The sequence below is a fragment of the Eucyclogobius newberryi genome, unplaced genomic scaffold (assembly GCF_026437365.1).
Source record: "Eucyclogobius newberryi isolate DKJ021-1_F unplaced genomic scaffold, fEucNew1.0.hap1 SCAF_9, whole genome shotgun sequence".
Classification (NCBI taxonomy): domain Eukaryota; kingdom Metazoa; phylum Chordata; class Actinopteri; order Gobiiformes; family Gobiidae; genus Eucyclogobius; species Eucyclogobius newberryi.
Window position 1 is genome coordinate 2,587,268 of NW_027316532.1, and position 19,765 is coordinate 2,607,032.

At 44.2% G+C, this 19,765-nt stretch overlaps 1 protein-coding gene across 1 annotated transcript in view; it reads left to right on the top strand.

The window, feature by feature from the left end:
- LOC140353892 (BMP/retinoic acid-inducible neural-specific protein 3-like) overlaps positions 1-19,765 on the top strand; it is a 128,158-nt gene that overhangs the window by 106,409 nt on the left and 1,984 nt on the right. The window contains 1 exon segment of the mRNA XM_072438664.1: positions 14,617-14,959. Coding sequence (XP_072294765.1) covers positions 14,617-14,959 — 343 coding nt within the window.

Consider the following 19,765-nt stretch of genomic DNA (forward strand, 5'->3'; position numbering starts at 1 on the left):
TACATGCACAGAGAACTACGAGTACGCTAAACAACCAGATTCCAATTGTCTTTGCCCCCTGACTACTCTTGCCCCAGTCTACGGCAGGTCAAACAACCGATTACGTGCTAACAAGCGATAAGAAACAAACCTTCAGGGGCATCTATGGTAGTAATGTAGCATTACGCCGCTATAAATGGCCAAAATCAGCATTTCATTTTCAGTCATACTAGGACCTGCATTGCTCAGTTATTAGCTCACCCCAAGACACAGTATATAACGTTTAAAACAGACTAAAACCAAGGCATGTTTTCATTTCAGATGCTTTCATTACAATCAAACTGTACTGTGTCCTTACTGTGAGCGGGCTTGCATCTCCACAAACCTGACTTGTTTCTTACCTCGTGCAGTTGAATCCTTCTCTGTGTCTGCTCTGCTTTGAGGTCTTTGAAAGTCGGGTTTGCCAGGTTTACATTTATGTGTGTAACAGTTACTCATAAGGCTCTTTCACACTAAAGACATAATCACCAGTCCGGACTGCGACCGACTTCCTGCCTGTGTTTACTGTGAATAAACCAATCAGAGTTCAGAGGTGTTGAGACATGATTTGCTCATACTATGTCCAAGACTATAGTTTAGTATTAATAACTTTTGTCAAATGTGTGCTTTTTAACTAGTTTGTTTAGAAAAGTGATCTCAGTACAGTTTAACCACTGCATGCTTTTGTAGAAGGTGCTGGGTTGTTGCTACTGCAGTGAAAAAGAAGCATTTAGCTTTTGGAAGGCGATGCAAGAACACGAGGCGATGTGACAATGACAGCTGGGGAGATCGGATTGAGTGAAACTGTGAGTAAGTCTACAAGTGACAAACATAATGTTGGCAATATCAAATGATTCAAACAAATGTGCTTCTTGCACCGCTTTTTTCGGTTTGCCTGGCTGGTCCAGTTCGTCCGGGTAATTGTGAACATGGTCGAACTCTGGTCCGGTTTGAAAGGTCAGTCTGGGTCCGATTTAATCAAACTGGTGCGATTCTTCTGAATTGTGAACGCAAACGAACCACAGAGCAGAACAAAAGCAGGAAGTGACCATGAAGTGAGCCACGCTGAGCTGCACATGAGGCTCAGGAGCAACACAAACTCCTGTGTGAGATCGACAACGGGACAAATGAGACATGTGAAAGTAACAGGAGCAGATCAAAGACATGTGGGGAAGACTGTGCACATGTGGGGCAGGTTGTGTACATGTGGGGAAGACTGTGCACATGTGGGGCAGGCTGTGTACATGTGGGGCAGGTTGTGTACATGTGGGGCAGGTTGTGTACATTTGGGGAAGACTGTGCACATGTGGGGCAGGCTGTGTACATGTGGGGCAGGTTGTGTACATGTGGGGAAGACTGTGCACATGTGGGGCAGGCTGTGTACATGTGGGGCAGGCTGTGTACATGTGGGGCAGGTTGTGTACATGTGGGGAAGACTGTGTACATGTGGGGCAGGTTGTGTACATGTGGGGCAGGTTGTGTACATGTGGGGAAGACTGTGCACATGTGGGGCAGGCTGTGTACATGTGGGGCAGGTTGTGTACATGTGGGGCAGGTTGTGTACATGTGGGGAAGACTGTGCACATGTGGGGCAGGCTGTGTACATGTGGGGCAGGTTGTGTACATGTGGGGCAGGTTGTGTACATGTGGGGCAGGTTGTGTACATGTGGGGCAGGTTGTGTACATGTGGGGAAGACTGTGTACATGTGGGGCAGGTTGTGTACATGTGGGGCAGGTTGTGTACATGTGGGGAAGACTGTGTACATGTGGGGCAGGTTGTGTACATGTGGGGCAGGTTGTGTACATGTGGGGCAGGTTATGTACATGTGGGGCAGGTTGTGTACATGTGGGGCAGGTTGTGTACATGTGGGGCAGGTTATGTACATGTGGGGCAGGTTGTGTACATGTGGGGAAGGCTGTGTACATGTGGGGCAGGTTGTGTACATGTGGGGCAGGTTGTGCACATGTGGGGCAGGCTTTGTACATGTGGGGCAGGTTGTGTACATGTGGGGCAGGTTGTGTACATGTGGGGCAGGTTGTGTACATGTGGGGAAGACTGTGTACATGTGGGGAAGACTGTGTACATGTGGGGCAGGTTGTGTACATGTGGGGCAGGTTGTATACATGTGGGGCAGGTTATGTACATGTGGGGCAGGTTGTGTACATGTGGGGAAGGCTGTGTACATGTGGGGCAGGTTGTGTACATGTGGGGCAGGTTGTGCACATGTGGGGCAGGCTTTGTACATGTGGGGCAGGTTGTGTACATGTGGGGCAGGTTGTGCACATGTGGGGCAGGCTTTGTACATGTGGGGCAGGTTGTGTACATGTGGGGCAGGTTGTGTACATGTGGGGCAGGTTATGTACATGTGGGGCAGATTGTGTACATCTGGGGAAGGCTGTGTACATGTGGGGCAGGTTGTGTACATGTGGGGCAGGTTGTGCACATGTGGGGCAGGTTGTGTACATGTGGGGCAGGTTGTGCACATGTGGGGCAGGCTTTGTACATGTGGGGCAGGTTGTGTACATGTGGGGCAGGTTGTGTACATGTGGGGCAGGTTGTGTACATGTGGGGCAGGTTGTGTACATGTGGGGAAGACTGTGCACACGTGGGGCAGGCTGTGTACATGTGGGGCAGGTTGTGTACATGTGGGGCAGGTTGTGTACATGTGGGGCAGGTTGTGTACATGTGGGGAAGACTGTGTACATGTGGGGCAGGTTGTGTACATGTGGGGCAGGTTGTGTACATGTGGGGAAGACTGTGCACATGTGGGGCAGGCTGTGTACATGTTGGGCAGGTTGTGTACATGTGGGGCAGGTTGTGTACATGTGGGGCAGGTTGTGTACATGTGGGGCAGGTTGTGTACATGTGGGGCAGGTTGTGTACATGTGGGGAAGACTGTGTACATGTGGGGCAGGTTGTGTACATGTGGGGCAGGTTGTGTACATGTGGGGAAGACTGTGCACATGTGGGGCAGGCTGTGTACATGTGGGGCAGGTTGTGTACATGTGGGGCAGGTTGTGTACATGTGGGGCAGGTTGTGTACATGTGGGGAAGACTGTGTACATGTGGGGCAGGTTGTGTACATGTGGGGCAGGTTGTGTACATGTGGGGAAGACTGTGCACATGTGGGGCAGGCTGTGTACATGTGGGGCAGGCTGTGTACATGTGGGGCAGGTTGTGTACATGTGGGGCAGGTTGTGTACATGTGGGGCAGGTTGTGTACATGTGGGGCAGGTTGTGTACATGTGGGGAAGACTGTGCACATGTGGGGCAGGCTGTGTACATGTGGGGCAGGTTGTGTACATGTGGGGCAGGTTGTGTACATGTGGGGCAGGTTGTGTACATGTGGGGAAGACTGTGTACATGTGGGGCAGGTTGTGTACATGTGGGGCAGGTTGTGTACATGTGGGGAAGACTGTGCACATGTGGGGCAGGCTGTGTACATGTGGGGCAGGTTGTGTACATGTGGGGCAGGTTGTGTACATGTGGGGCAGGTTGTGTACATGTGGGGCAGGTTGTGTACATGTGGGGCAGGTTGTGTACATGTGGGGAAGACTGTGTACATGTGGGGCAGGTTGTGTACATGTGGGGCAGGTTGTGTACATGTGGGGAAGACTGTGCACATGTGGGGCAGGCTGTGTACATGTGGGGCAGGTTGTGTACATGTGGGGCAGGTTGTGTACATGTGGGGCAGGTTGTGTACATGTGGGGAAGACTGTGTACATGTGGGGCAGGTTGTGTACATGTGGGGCAGGTTGTGTACATGTGGGGAAGACTGTGCACATGTGGGGCAGGCTGTGTACATGTGGGGCAGGCTGTGTACATGTGGGGCAGGTTGTGTACATGTGGGGCAGGTTGTGTACATGTGGGGCAGGTTGTGTACATGTGGGGCAGGTTGTGTACATGTGGGGAAGACTGTGTACATGTGGGGCAGGTTGTGTACATGTGGGGCAGGTTGTGTACATGTGGGGAAGACTGTGTACATGTGGGGCAGGTTGTGTACATGTGGGGCAGGTTGTGTACATGTGGGGCAGGTTATGTACATGTGGGGCAGGTTGTGTACATGTGGGGAAGACTGTGTACATGTGGGGCAGGTTGTGTACATGTGGGGCAGGTTGTGTACATGTGGGGCAGGTTATGTACATGTGGGGCAGGTTGTGTACATGTGGGGAAGGCTGTGTACATGTGGGGCAGGTTGTGTACATGTGGGGCAGGTTGTGCACATGTGGGGCAGGCTTTGTACATGTGGGGCAGGTTGTGTACATGTGGGGCAGGTTGTGTACATGTGGGGCAGGTTGTGTACATGTGGGGAAGACTGTGTACATGTGGGGAAGACTGTGTACATGTGGGGCAGGTTGTGTACATGTGGGGCAGGTTGTATACATGTGGGGCAGGTTATGTACATGTGGGGCAGGTTGTGTACATGTGGGGAAGGCTGTGTACATGTGGGGCAGGTTGTGTACATGTGGGGCAGGTTGTGCACATGTGGGGCAGGCTTTGTACATGTGGGGCAGGTTGTGTACATGTGGGGCAGGTTGTGCACATGTGGGGCAGGCTTTGTACATGTGGGGCAGGTTGTGTACATGTGGGGCAGGTTGTGTACATGTGGGGCAGGTTATGTACATGTGGGGCAGATTGTGTACATCTGGGGAAGGCTGTGTACATGTGGGGCAGGTTGTGTACATGTGGGGCAGGTTGTGCACATGTGGGGCAGGTTGTGTACATGTGGGGCAGGTTGTGCACATGTGGGGCAGGCTTTGTACATGTGGGGCAGGTTGTGTACATGTGGGGCAGGTTGTGTACATGTGGGGCAGGTTGTGTACATGTGGGGCAGGTTGTGTACATGTGGGGAAGACTGTGCACATGTGGGGCAGGCTGTGTACATGTGGGGCCGGTTGTGTACATGTGGGGCAGGTTGTGTACATGTGGGGCAGGTTGTGTACATGTGGGGAAGACTGTGTACATGTGGGGCAGGTTGTGTACATGTGGGGCAGGTTGTGTACATGTGGGGAAGACTGTGCACATGTGGGGCAGGCTGTGTACATGTGGGGCAGGCTGTGTACATGTGGGGCAGGTTGTGTACATGTGGGGCAGGTTGTGTACATGTGGGGCAGGTTGTGTACATGTGGGGCAGGTTGTGTACATGTGGGGAAGACTGTGTACATGTGGGGCAGGTTGTGTACATGTGGGGCAGGTTGTGTACATGTGGGGAAGACTGTGTACATGTGGGGCAGGTTGTGTACATGTGGGGCAGGTTGTGTACATGTGGGGCAGGTTATGTACATGTGGGGCAGGTTGTGTACATGTGGGGAAGACTGTGTACATGTGGGGCAGGTTGTGTACATGTGGGGCAGGTTGTGTACATGTGGGGCAGGTTATGTACATGTGGGGCAGGTTGTGTACATGTGGGGAAGGCTGTGTACATGTGGGGCAGGTTGTGTACATGTGGGGCAGGTTGTGCACATGTGGGGCAGGCTTTGTACATGTGGGGCAGGTTGTGTACATGTGGGGCAGGTTGTGTACATGTGGGGCAGGTTGTGTACATGTGGGGAAGACTGTGTACATGTGGGGAAGACTGTGTACATGTGGGGCAGGTTGTGTACATGTGGGGCAGGTTGTATACATGTGGGGCAGGTTATGTACATGTGGGGCAGGTTGTGTACATGTGGGGAAGGCTGTGTACATGTGGGGCAGGTTGTGTACATGTGGGGCAGGTTGTGCACATGTGGGGCAGGCTTTGTACATGTGGGGCGGGTTGTGTACATGTGGGGCAGGTTGTGCACATGTGGGGCAGGCTTTGTACATGTGGGGCAGGTTGTGTACATGTGGGGCAGGTTGTGTACATGTGGGGCAGGTTATGTACATGTGGGGCAGGTTGTGTACATCTGGGGAAGGCTGTGTACATGTGGGGCAGGTTGTGTACATGTGGGGCAGGTTGTGCACATGTGGGGCAGGTTGTGTACATGTGGGGCAGGTTGTGCACATGTGGGGCAGGCTTTGTACATGTGGGGCAGGTTGTGTACATGTGGGGCAGGTTGTGCACCTGTGGGGCAGGTTGTGCATATTATATATTATGACTCATGTTTGTGTAATCCTCATTTATCCAAATCAGGAGTGGTTTTTTTTCCAACTATATTTGTGAATGCAACTTTAGGTTATTTTGAAAATACCAGTGACTTACTTATGTAATGTTTTGGCCTTTTGAATTATATCAACTTCAAATAAAAATCAGTTATTACGTTCAAGTTGGACTCACCTCTGGTCATGAATATGAATATTGAGTAGAAATACCTTTGTGCTTGGACCACAGTGGTTTGAGGGTTCACATTCCAACCTGAAAGTCTGCGGTGGTTCCATCCCAGTTCAGATCATCACGGTTGTTACCTTTTGGCAAGACACTCTCCCCCATCTGCCTGTGTATGAATGTGTTGCGTGTGATCCACAGAAGTTCCTTGTAACTACTGAGTATACTGAGTTTTCAAACAATGAGTCATGAACATATTTGTGGCCCCGTCCACTTAGTCCTTTGTGCCACCATGGCACATGGCACATGGCACATGGCACATGGCACATGGCACATGGCACATGGCACATGGCACATGGCACATGAGCAACAGTCTGGGATAGTCTCATGTAGGGATGGAAATCGAGAACCGGTTCTATTTTTAGTAATTGATCAGAATCATACGTCTTCTCCCTGAGCAATTCCTCTTATTTTTGGAGATGCTAAAGTGTCAGCCTCGTCCCCGCACTGTACTCTTTACTTCCTCACCACACACACACACACACACACACACACACACACACTCACACACACACACACACACACACACACACTCACACACACACACACACACACACACTCACACACACACACACACACTCACACACACACACTCACACACACACACACACACACACACTCACACACACACATCACACACACACACTCACACACACACACACACACACTCACACACACACACACACACACACACACTCACACACACACACACACACACACACTCACACACACTCACACACACACACTCACACACACACTCACACACACACACACACTGAACTGACTTCCAGTTCTCCACAGAATCCAATTTAAAATGTTGCCCATGGTTTTAAGTCTTTATATGGTCTGGCTCCCTATTATTTGCGGGAGTTATTGTCCCACCATGTTTGGGCCCGTAACTCTCAGCTCCTCCTGGAGGGGCCCGAGCTTTCTCTGTGGGGGGCCCGGGCTCTGGAACTACCTCTGCATGTTAGAGCTGCTGGGACACTAGACCTACCTTTTCTCTCTGGCCTTTTGACATGAACTGAGTCATTATTTTTATCAACTGCATGTGTATTTAATTGTTTGTATATATTATATATATATATAGCATTATTGCACTGCTTCATAAATAAACCTTGATATTGATATTTTTTTACATAATTTCAAATGCTTTACATTGTAGTTCAAGAGTTTGTATAGCCATGTCTTATTTTCATATATGTAATTGTATTAAAATTAGGTTAGCTAAAATATAGTTTTATTAAACTAGATACATAAGACACATTATATTGTACGATATCTTCATATATAGGAATCAATAAGAGAGTTGTTAAGAAATCAAATCGATAAGAGGAATTGTCAATACCATCAATATCGACAACATTTTATCAATTCCATCTGTAGTTTCAGTTTCATGTAGTTATTTTCATAAAGTTCTCTCCCTCTCTCTCTCTCTCCTCTCTCTCTCTCTCTCTCTCTCTCTCTCTCTCTCTCTCTCTCTCTCTCTCTCTCTCTCTCTCTCTCTCTCTCTCTCTCTCTCTCTCTCTCTCTCTCTCTCTCTCTCTCTCTCTCCTCTCCCTCTCTCTCTCTCTCTCTCTCTCTCTCTCTCCGCGAAGGGCTTTGAAAACAAATCCAATATGATTGTCCTGCTTTATGCAGGTTAACAGACACACATGTTATAACATTATTCCCTCATACCGGGAGTTGTCTTTGGCTTGTTTTATTAAACCTTCTCCCTCTGAGCCTCAAAAAACAATTAGTTTCAACCGTTTCCTGTGCTGTGCTTTCATTAGCGTGTTGGGTCAAGCTAGCTTTTGTTTATTTCCCCTCTGCTCCCAGTAGATGGAGTGCTGACACAAATCCTGAGGACGGATATAAAATAATGTGTGCTTCAAAAATACATACATTATTTTAAATTCTAAAACATGAACTGCAAAAGCAAAGATACTGCATGTTTAAAGATCAATAACAATTCAAATATTAGATAAATTATAAAATATGTTTCCTTTAATGTAGGTTAATAAACATTTGAAAGAAGAAGTCTTTAAAACTTGGACACAAAGGGTGGACCTGTTTTCTTCTAAATATAATTACCGACCAAAAATAATCCATGCAAATCCGTTGTTTGTGCTCATTAAGCCTAATATGACACTGTTTGATGGGAGCATTTTTTGAGAAGCTTATGGCAGTTCTTTACTTAATTAGAACACTTGGCGGCAGGTTCAGTCTGAAAAGAATTTAAAAAATCACATTGCCAGAGTTTAATCTCTAAATCTGACAGTAACGCCATCATAAAATCAGTCATGGATGAGTTTTTTGTTTTGTTTTTACGAGTAAAAGGATTGAACACGATACTAAAACTAGTATTTGTAATTGGGATGGGACCATGTTCAAATTTAGTGTCACAATCATCATGACTAAAATATTTACGATTAATTAATAATACTACAATACAGTTACAAATAATTAGTCGATATGAAGAAAAAAACATGGAATTGGAGCTTTTTTTTCTGGAGAAAGAAAAAAAAGGTGATTATCTTTGAGAGCAATTTCCACAATGACACAAAACGTACTACAAATGATCCTTCGTTCGTCAAGGAGTAGTCCAAGGTCGAAAAGGTTTCAAAAGGTCATATAAATGTTATATATGTTATGTAAATGTGTTCATGATCATGACAACTACTATCCATCCATTTTTTCAATCCATTTTCTTCCGCTTGTTCCCTTTCGGGGTCGCGGGTGACTGGAGCCTATCCCAGTGACTTTGGGGCCAACTTGTCGCAGGGCCGACAGACATAGACATAGACACACAGATAACCATACACGTTCACTTCACTCTCACATTCATTCACTAGGGCCAATTTAGAGTCACCAATTTTGCCGAACACATCATGTGTTTGGACGGTGGGAGGAGCCGGAGAACCCGGAGAGAACCCACGGTAACACGGGGAGAACATGCAGACTCCACCCAGAGAGATCATGTGACGTTATTCTGGTCCGGGTACAATGTACAATGACAATTACTAGATTTACTAAAAACAAATGGAACAAAGAAGAATTTATTATAACAGTCAATCAGAATGCATAAACATATATCACATGTCAAAGTGCTCACTATTCATAAGGAAATATTGGTTGCGGGATAAATTGTGGTTGACAGGTAGCACATCGTTACCATCTGGATTGTCTGATAGTTCAGAAATATCAGTGCTGTCGCTTCTATTATGCACATAACGTGTGTGTGGGGCATCAAGAGCCGCGAGGGCCCTTGATGCCCTGAGGGCCACCAAGAGCCCCGAGGGCCACCAGGCTGTTCAGGCAGTTTGGATTGAATGACAGAATAGACTTAATTCACTGGACAAGCCACAGTTTAAACAGACGTTAAAGATCGGCTGCAATGTTTGTTGATAAGTGGAATATCGCTTACATTTTTCACAACCAAGTCTGGACGGTTAGTTTTAACCAATGACAAAAAAAAAACGCCATAGCAACCGTCTTGGTAACCGAATGCTTTAAGAGCGGTTGCAAAATCAGTGTTGTCACACCATGAACACGCTGTAGCCGCACCATCGTTGTTCTCGTCTGGAATGTGCTAAACAGAGCGGAATTTTACGTTTTACACGACGAATCTTGCAATAACACGAGATGTGAAGCGCTGCACTGCTCAAGAGGGAAACGGGCTCTTTGAGGGGCCAAAACGGAAGAGTAGAGGACGTTTTTGGACACATTTGTCCCGGACTAAGAGAATGTTTCAGCGGCATGTGTGGCAAGTCTGGTCCAGCGCTATAAGCTACCGACATTTCACGGAAGACAGTTTTCAAAACCTCGCGAACTATCGACTTGGATATGCGAATGAGTAAGTTGCAAGATATTTTCATCAAGGCAGTTGTGCTTTTGTAGTCGGCGTATGCGGCTGTCTGACTGACGCCCTGTGCATGATGGCTGTTGTTCACGGCGAGACTGCTAACTTTATGCATATTACTGGTCGTGATAAATATACCAGGAAGTTGAATGGACCGGTGTGTGGTATAGTTATCTGAATAACTTGTCTGGGAAGTGTCAGTGCGCGTCCTCCGGGGAGAGCCCGGTGCCACAGCGCTCACTTGTTGTATTTTCTCTCTCTCGCTGTCCACTTCAGTGTAAGTGTCCTCAGTGTTGGCGAGACAGTGTCACGGTGGGACGACACATTTCCAGGTTCGGTGAAGGCAAAACACGGACGCAGCAAAAGAGCGTAATTCTTTAAAATAATGGTAATTTTTTTTAAGCAGAGTATCTGAATATATTAAGACTTGGATACTAATGGCCAACGATGACTTGAAAGCACAATTTCAAATAACTTTGCAGCCCATCTTTAAGCTTTGTAGTTAAATTCTTCTTATGTTCAAATCAAATATTGATTTTACAAAGACAATTGATTTATTCACAAAAAACAAAACGTCCTAGTTTTTTTTTTTTTTAAATACAGACACTGCAGTTGAATAGGTGGGAAAAAGCTGATTTTGACACTTCTTCTGTAGTTTACTTATCTAAATGTATCAAAAACAAGATTAGGTTTGCCATCATGATATTTACATATAGAAATAAAAAGGTATATAATGTGTGAAAATGGCGAGAAATTGCGGCGATAGACAATAATACACTTTTTAGTTCAAATTGTAAGGATCCGTCCAAATCTGCTGAAGTCCAAGAGTGTGGAGTTTGGTGTGTGTAGGAGCTTCTGTATAGGCTGATCGTTTTCTCTTTGTTGAAGAAAAACGCATTTTGAAGAAACGGCCTTTGAAGTTACAATGTCCAAGAGAAATCTACAAATTCAGTGAAATAATAAAACATCTTTAGGAGAAGATTAGGCATTTGTGTTATTTGCAGGTGAAAGTGTTTATGTTCAAACAGAAAACTGACCCAATGCTTTAATATAGTCACTGAAAATGCTTCTTCTTCCTTTAGTTTTTCTTTTCCATCAAACTGCTACGCCACACATTCAGTTTTTACAAGCTGCCATTTTGAGATTAGCATAACGTTTATGGCGAATCATCAAAGAAAGAGCTGTTTTTTTTTTTCTTCTAAGAAAAGCGCCAGTGGAACCTGAGCTGCAACATTTTTTCCTGCTTTAGATACGGAACAAAAAGCACAAAGACATCACAGCGTGCCAAGTGCAGAAGACAGGAATCAAACCCACAACCCACATAGAGATATTAGCATCCCCGTGTCTCCGACTCCGTGCCCCGCGGCTAAAGTTAGCGTCTAATGTTGTTGTCATGAGTTGATCAAAGGAGCGCTCGTCTCTCAGGGAAATGCATTTTTTTGATTCGGTTTTTTTTTTCTTTCTTTTTTCCCTCTGCACTTTCATATCGACCGCTTCTGTAACGCCGCACTCGCTCCACGAGGTAAAGAACAAACATGATCAAAAAGTCATGGAGTTGACAGAACGATGCAGCGGCTGTTTCGGATTCAGAGCGTGCGGTTTTATCGGATTCAGACCTGGGATTAGCAGCTCGACCCGGTGTATGGTGACGCCAGTCCATACTATTATGCCAGATGTACAATAACATCAAACGTAAAAGAATGGATGGTCACATATGGATTTCAATTTTACCAGATACAATAGAGTTCCTGCATCCACATAAATCAGGGGTGTCCAAACTTTTTTCACTGAGGGCCGCATTTTGAAACTTCTATGGAGCAAAGGGCCACAAACAACCTGACAATGTCAAATTTGAAAAGTGATTCATTTGAAGTTTTACATTTGACATAGTATTGATGAGCCGCCACACCTTTCATAAGACTTGGAACATTATTATTAGGTTGGTATAACATCAAAATGCTTGAATTTTTCCAATTTTACAGTAAAAGTACTTCTATTTGTTGTTTGGGCCAACTTAGCAGGAAACCAACAGGGCCAACAAAAATTGGTCTAAGGGCCGCATTTGGCCCCCGGGCCGTAGTTTGGACATGCCTGACATAAATAAATGTTGTATGACGCTGTATCTGCAGGTGATGAATGGCAACAAGCCTCAAGTTTGGTTTTGGGAGTTCATCTGTGTCGCTCAATGAACCCTAAATAACAAAACACGTTAAACACTGATCAGATTAAACATTGGTAACACTCACATGGCACAGCTGTTCTTTAAAAGGCACACGATTATTCTATGAACAGTTAAAGTTAAGGTTAAGTACACTTTATTGTCCCCATTGGGCAATTTGTCCTCTGCAATTGACCCAGTTGTTGGGTTCTGCACCCGTGTTCATCGTCAAAACATTTGCAACAATTCCATCACTTTATACATCCTTGAGGGGCCATTCAAAGGGACATAGTTATAAGAATAAAGTGTACTTAAATAAGCAACAGTCTATAGCCACGTTTCGACCGGCCCTGGTTCCTCAGATCGGTTCACGTTAAAGCGCTTTGTAACAGTTCTTTAAATGGTGGAATGCGTGTCAATGCTCAGGAACCGGCTCGCATCGTGGGGGCCGAGGTCTGCTACTAATTCATAAAGTTTGTGTGGCTGTGAGATTCGGTTAAAGTGACACAAAACAATTCACGTTTTCTGCATTTATGTCACTTCTCTGTTCCGCTTCACAAAATGTTAACGTCTCTTTGAAATGTTTGGTGTTATATTGGTGTAATGTAATGCAACAAGTCAGCGTTCGGTGAGAAATTATGATTTAGTTTATGTCTTTGTTCGCCCTTATCCAATCAGCTCGCAGACTGTACCAATGTGCTTCAAAGCGTACCAGTGGTAACATACCTTAAAATCCCCTAAAAAACTATCTATTTAGCGGACACTTAAACCAAGGCCTGTGTTTTGGCTAAAAGTACAAAAAAAAACTATGAGCTCCTCCTCGTGCCGCTTGTAGTGGAGTGTATAGTACATCATCCTCATTTCCCGCTGCACCATCATGTAAAATGAAGGCCAAAAGATGTTTTAGAAGAAGAGAATGAGTTCCTCACTTTGGCTTGCCAGATCCTACAACTAAAACAAACCCAAATGGCTTGTGCTATGATGTGTCCTCAGTATATGAAAGATAATGGACTCGCAGCTTCAGTTGAGATTGTATTACTATTTTTAAACCACCTTTACCTGCAAAAAAATGTCACTGGTCTTATTAGACTGAAACCTGTCCCTGCAGGGCTTCCGTACATATTCACTTCACAGAAAGAGTCCTAACTGCGGAATTGGTTCAATCCCGTGGTGTTGAGATAATTGTCAGTCTGACTTCATTAAGATTATCCTGCAAATGTGAAAAAGCCCGGAAGCATTTCAGTAGCTCTGTTTTCTCATTAACACTTGTACTCTTCATTCTCTTATTCCTCGGGGCCCCGCTGTAGCCATCATTGGAATTATGAGGACTATTAGACTGTGCTTTTAACTCCCCGTCGTTTTCCAAAGGGCATTACTCTAAGGGCTAATTAAGATTTAAAATGCGCCATTGTTTGCAGACATTTCTTTCCAGTGCATCCGTTTTCTCCAACTTAGGTAATGAGGCGAAACTAAGTTGTATAATAATAAACGCGGCTAACTGTATTGCTAACTCTGTACAAGCAAGGACGTATGCTCAGGCCGTTTGTGGAGAAATCATTAGCTTCGCGGGTTTGTGAAGTAAGAATCCATTTTGATTTTTTGATTTTGAGTACTTAAAGTGGCTGTATTTTTTAGCTGAGCACAATTAGATTTGCCTCATTTATTGTAAAAGCTGCTGTTTGTCAAACCCTGTGTTTAAGAGTTTAATTGTCCGAGAACCAGAAGTGCACTGTTAGCATGTTAGCAATGCAAGGCAAATGTATTTAGAAAGCACCATCTATGCACAAGCAAACCAAATTTCACAAAAGACAAAGATACAATATAATATCAGTTAATCATGCTAGACCTTAAAAGGTAAAAATACAACAAATTGTAATAGTGACTAGATCTTGGACCAAAGCAGTATTCTAAAGTCACCCCTGTGATCACTGGAAGGCAGTACTGGTGTCATGTGATCCATTTTCCTGGTATTTGTAAGGACTCTTGCGGCTGTGTTTTAGTTGTAGCTGTTTTATGGATTTTTTTTTAGACTTGTAAAAATACCATTACAATAATCCAACCTACTAAAAATAAAAGCATGTACAAGTTTTAGTTATTGTTAAATTTACACAATGACGATTAGAATGTTTGGAACATGTTAGGAAAAAGAGGAATAACTTTGGACCTCTGCAAACAGTTCAGTTTATACTGGCAGTTCAACATTGAGACAGTTGAGTTCCTCTTCTCTGCTTCCTCACAGACCTGACCTTTAATTAAGCCACTCCCATCTAACCCTGGTGTGTTCTCCTCAGGCCTCAGTCGTACTGGCTGAGCCATCTGCAGTCGCTGCTTTACTGCTCGGAGAACAACCAGCTGGGGACCTTCTCTGAGGACCTCCGGACCTGCAGCTGTAAGCCAGACCACATGCCCTGTCAGGTGCCCGCCCCCTGCACCATCGGAGAGGGCTCGGCATGTGGGTCCTGCGCCGCGGACAACCACACCCGTTGCGGCACATGTAACCCAGGCTTCGTGCTCACCCCTGGAGGCTGCAGGCCCATGGTGGTGGACTCCACGGAGAACTACCTGGGCTTTGAGACCGACCTGCAGGACCTGGAGCTGGGATACCTGCTGCAGAGGGCCGACCGCAGACTGGAGGCAAGCGTTACTTTGTACTTTAAGATACTCTTATCAAACTAAACTGTCTTCTTCTACATTTTTGACATTTAAATCGTGGTTTTCCTGCACATAAATGCAAAGGGCTGTAGTTCTTTAGTTGATTAATTGGTCGATGGTGTTAACTTGAGATTTGGGAGTGAATTGTAAATTTAATCCTGTCTTTTTACACATTACTGTTTACGTCTGGATTTCTGTATACATTTCTGTAACTGCATGGTCTCCTGTAGTCCCCTGTATGATCTTTTCAGTGCTCTTGGGTTAAGACACATGGTCACATGGTCATGGAGATACTTGATAGAATCTAGAAATAGAATAGTAGCATTTCTAACTCTGTAAACTAATCTTCAGCTTACCATCACATAAAAACAGCACAAGACAAAAATAGAAGCAGCAACATGAAAGCAAATACAATCTGATTTATGGAAGACAGTACGTGTCACTTATGAAAGTCATTATTTTGTAATTAGGATTTGAGCCGGAAGATTTATAGCATTGTATGTTTCCTTTTTTCAACGTAATTTATAGTCATCAGTAATCTAGTTACTTTTGAAATAAAGTAGCCGGAGAAGCAATCTGATTCCTTTCATTGATCAGTAATCAGATTATTTGACCAACATTGTTCCCCAGACACAACTGCAGTCCTAGTGCCAACATTATGTTAACAAAAAATGTATGGAAACTAAGGCATTGAGGTAGGCGTACGTACATAGTAAACTAAACAGTCTTTTTGGTCCTGGGCAGTGTCTTTCAGGAGGTTTGACTTGAGTAATGCGACGGCCCAAACGAAACAATGGCCCTCCTCACTGACTGTGGAGACGATGAACCTGTATTTCTTGTGCAGTGAAATGTGCAGAGCTGTCATAATACACAATACAGCATGGATTATCGTTTACATAGAATATAATGGGAATTTGACGCTTTACATTTATCATGTAGCTAGCAACAATAGACTATAGCAAAGCAATCACTCCACACAACACCACTGCAGTTTACCGTGACGTTAAACTCACAGATTTAGCATAGAACAGGCAGGATGATGGCTACCTCACACCTCACTGCAATAGGGTTCAAGGTTCAACTCCCGGGTCGCATTCTGGGCTGAGTTTGCATGTTCTCTATGTGCGATTTCCTCCGGTTTCTACCTAAAACAAGCACACATGAGCAGAAATCCCCCAGCTAAGACAGTCGTTTTCAGTGGGAGAGTTAGCGTTAGCATCCAAACATGGCGCATTATGAAAAACCAGGAATGTTTTGGTGACTGACAACCGCTCGACCACACATCAGTAACACCGGAGCAGTTACCAAACATAACCACGTGAAGAAGTTTGCGATGACGTTGACAAAGAACACTACGTACCAAACACACAGCAACAGTTTGACGATGGCGTTTTAGTTTTATTTCATCAAGCACCGCCAAACCTGAACATATTAGTGAACTTCACAGTGAACGTCCAGCTCCACAGAGAGATGTCACAATATAACGTTTTACGATTATTGTGGGGGAAAAACATCACGATTTAACGATTATTCACGATTATTGAGAGTGTGATTGAACAAAATTTAAATCTTTAGTTTTCTTTCATTTCCATGGTCTGACATATCACCAGCTTTACACAAATAACATTCTGAAAAGTTAAATTTGACAAAAACAGCAAAATATGGAAAATAAAGTTCTTTACATTTAGGTCTATTTTTTGGGCTGTAAATTGAAACAAAAATACTTAATTTTGCCTCTAAAATTGTCACGATTATTATTTTTGGGTTCTTACGATTATGTAGTGACCGGAATAATCACGTTTATCATTTAACCAAATAATTGTGACATCCCTAGCTACACAGTCTAGAAGCTCGTCCGCCTGTCCGTCCGAGGAAGACAGATCTCTCCTTTGATGTGGAACTCCTCCAGGTTTATACTTTCTCCAGGTTTTGTTGTTTTTCCTTGCAGAGAAGAAGGGTCTAAGGATTGGGGACTTTGGGACATTTGTCAAAAATAAATTGAATTGAATTATGACAATTTGATTTTGACACCTACTTTGAATGCGATACAGTGCCAGGCTCTAAACCCATCCGTTTTGTAAGAGTTTATGCTGTGTACATTAACCAAATTAAAGCACTGTCTTTGGAGTCATCTATAATGAGAGAATGATCTAGTTTTGACGTGCTAAGAGGCTGACTACAGGCTCGAGCACTCACTCTGTAGTCTGTTAGGTGTAAAACAGAAGAGCTGGAGCTCCTGGAGGATTCGTGCTGTCTGTGGCTGACGGCTGCAAACAACTCCTCAGCTCAGAAGAACACGTCAGAGCGAGATGTAGGTAGTGTTCTGGCCCCGGGCAACTGACGATACTTTGACAAGTTTGAAGGATGAACAACCAAAGCATGTCAAAGCTGATCAGAGAAGACAGGTACAAACGGAATACTTAACACGATGCTGGATTGTGTTTCACTAAAAGGAATTGATTTAATGACACACAAGCTATTGCAAGGTGGACGAGGTGTTTGGAATTGGGTTTTGGTGCAATTGGCCTAAAAATGTTATTGTTTGTGTGACTGGGGATTTCTGTTACTGTTTATTTACACTTTAATTGATTAAGAACAAGACCACATGGACACATTAAGGAAACTACTGATATTTTGGAATAAAGATTACTTTCTACTGCCGGGCCGCAGACTATATTTTTGTTTCATAGTCTGTTGCCATTTCCTGATATTCCATGTGCGTTTTACCATGAAAATATAGAGCCAATTAATCAAATAAACACCAAATATAAGTAGTACAGAAGGGCTTGTACACAATTTACGCTGCCCCTTTAACCTGTCCCTGAAAAAAAAACACAGCAGTTTATTCTCAATCAAAATTGTGATTGTCGTGCCTTTTCCTTATTATCAAATTCAAGTGTAAAATCTTTGTGTCCAGTATGAAGTACTTATAGTTGCCTGGACTGCACACTTTTCTTACTCTATATATACTGTAGACGTACCTGCTGAAATTACTGGAAAGCATAATTACATAAGTGGAGCAGATTTGTCTCAGCCCTCCTGAGATGGTGGGCGCAGCGCTTCGGGTGGCCACAGATGGCGCCGATTACACAGGTCCCCAGCGGAGGGTTGAACATGCTGCAGAGCGAGTCTCCTAAAATGTTGCGCGCATTCACACCTCGCTGCACCGCTGATTGTATTTATGTTGAGCTGCTTCTCAGGACGCGGTTGAAAGTACAGCAGGTTTATAACACAAAAGGGCAAAGGTTAAGGTATCACGCTATCCCAGCATGCACCACCAAACTCCACACTGTCAGTGACGGTGGCGGTGATTGTGCTTTGAAACTAATGGCGTCGGCCGCAATTAGGAAACCTTTTACCGGGTTTCCAAAGCTCCCGATTGACGAGAGAAAAGGGCTGCGATGAGTCAAGCCTCACATTAACTGAACGACAAATGTATTTCTGATTGAATTTGGATTTTAATTTGTGGAATAATTTAACCATCGTCTCATAAAGATGCAAAATCATTATTAAGATTGTGTGTGGGGGATTATATTAATTATTTATCTATTAATTAAGCCAGAGAGGCAGTTTGAAGAAAGACAATCACAAATGCTTTTCTACAACACTGTTTACATAATTGACCGTGAAATAAAATCACAAACTAAAGTTAAAGCACAACAGCGTCACATTAGTCAGAGTACAACATGTTTTAACTACTCACATCATTTTAATTGTCAGTATCAGTAAACGGTATATGCACAGGGATTTATGAAAGCTTTACTTCTCATAAACATCTCCAGAGACACAGTTTGATTACATTATACACAATCTAAAGGCCCCGGGGAAGAATCAGGACAGGCTGGGGGAAGTGTCTGGGGTGAGGGAAGTCTGGGAGTCCTTGATAAGCCTGCTGCCCCCGCAACCCTGCCCCCGAAACAAGACTTTACACACTTCAAATGCAGTGGTAAATGTAGATTTATATTTGTTGATCTTCCAAATTATTGTTTTTAGGCCTATTTCCAGAATATAAATTGAAATAAAGCTACTGTATAATTTTGTGAGTGCCTATTTTGTGTATTTGGGCTCACGGATGCCAAATATTGTTATTATGGGGGTCGTTACTGAACCACTGCTTTAAAAACACACTTGTGAATGGTAAGGGTCCTTAATCTGATAAGGTTTTAAGATGTATTCTTATTTATTTCATGACAGAGATAAACTACAGAAATACATTTCAGTCTAGTTGGCACTTTGGCCTCATTCCCTGCTGCAATGGCGTCCTCAACTAATTTATTCACATGAACACATAATCCCATTCCGCACACTCCATTCATGTTCATTTGTGTAAATTCCGTTCAATAATAACGGCGTCCATATGCTGAAAACACTCATCTTGGCGCTGTATGTTTGATATTTATATCCAAACTATTTGCAGAATTGTTTTTGGTGTTGCACTGTCCAAAATTCAGAAATCATTGTGGAATTTTAAACATTGAATAGCTTTATTGTTTACACCAGTGGATTTCAATGGAATGTTGCATTTTGACTTTCTTTTCCTGGGATGTGAATCTTAAAGGTGCCATATCATGCTTTTTTTCACGTTTCGTAGTCTATCCCAAGTGTATAATTGATAATAATAAGGCTTGTGCAACACCCTTAACATAATAGTTAAGAAATATCACCCAGACCTTGGACCCCCTCACCAACCCGGAAATGCAGACGGCTTGGTTTGATATTCGCCCCCACCCTTGTGAAGAGCCATCTGGCTCCCCCGCCCAACCCGTGACGTAGTCTCAGAGCGCGTGT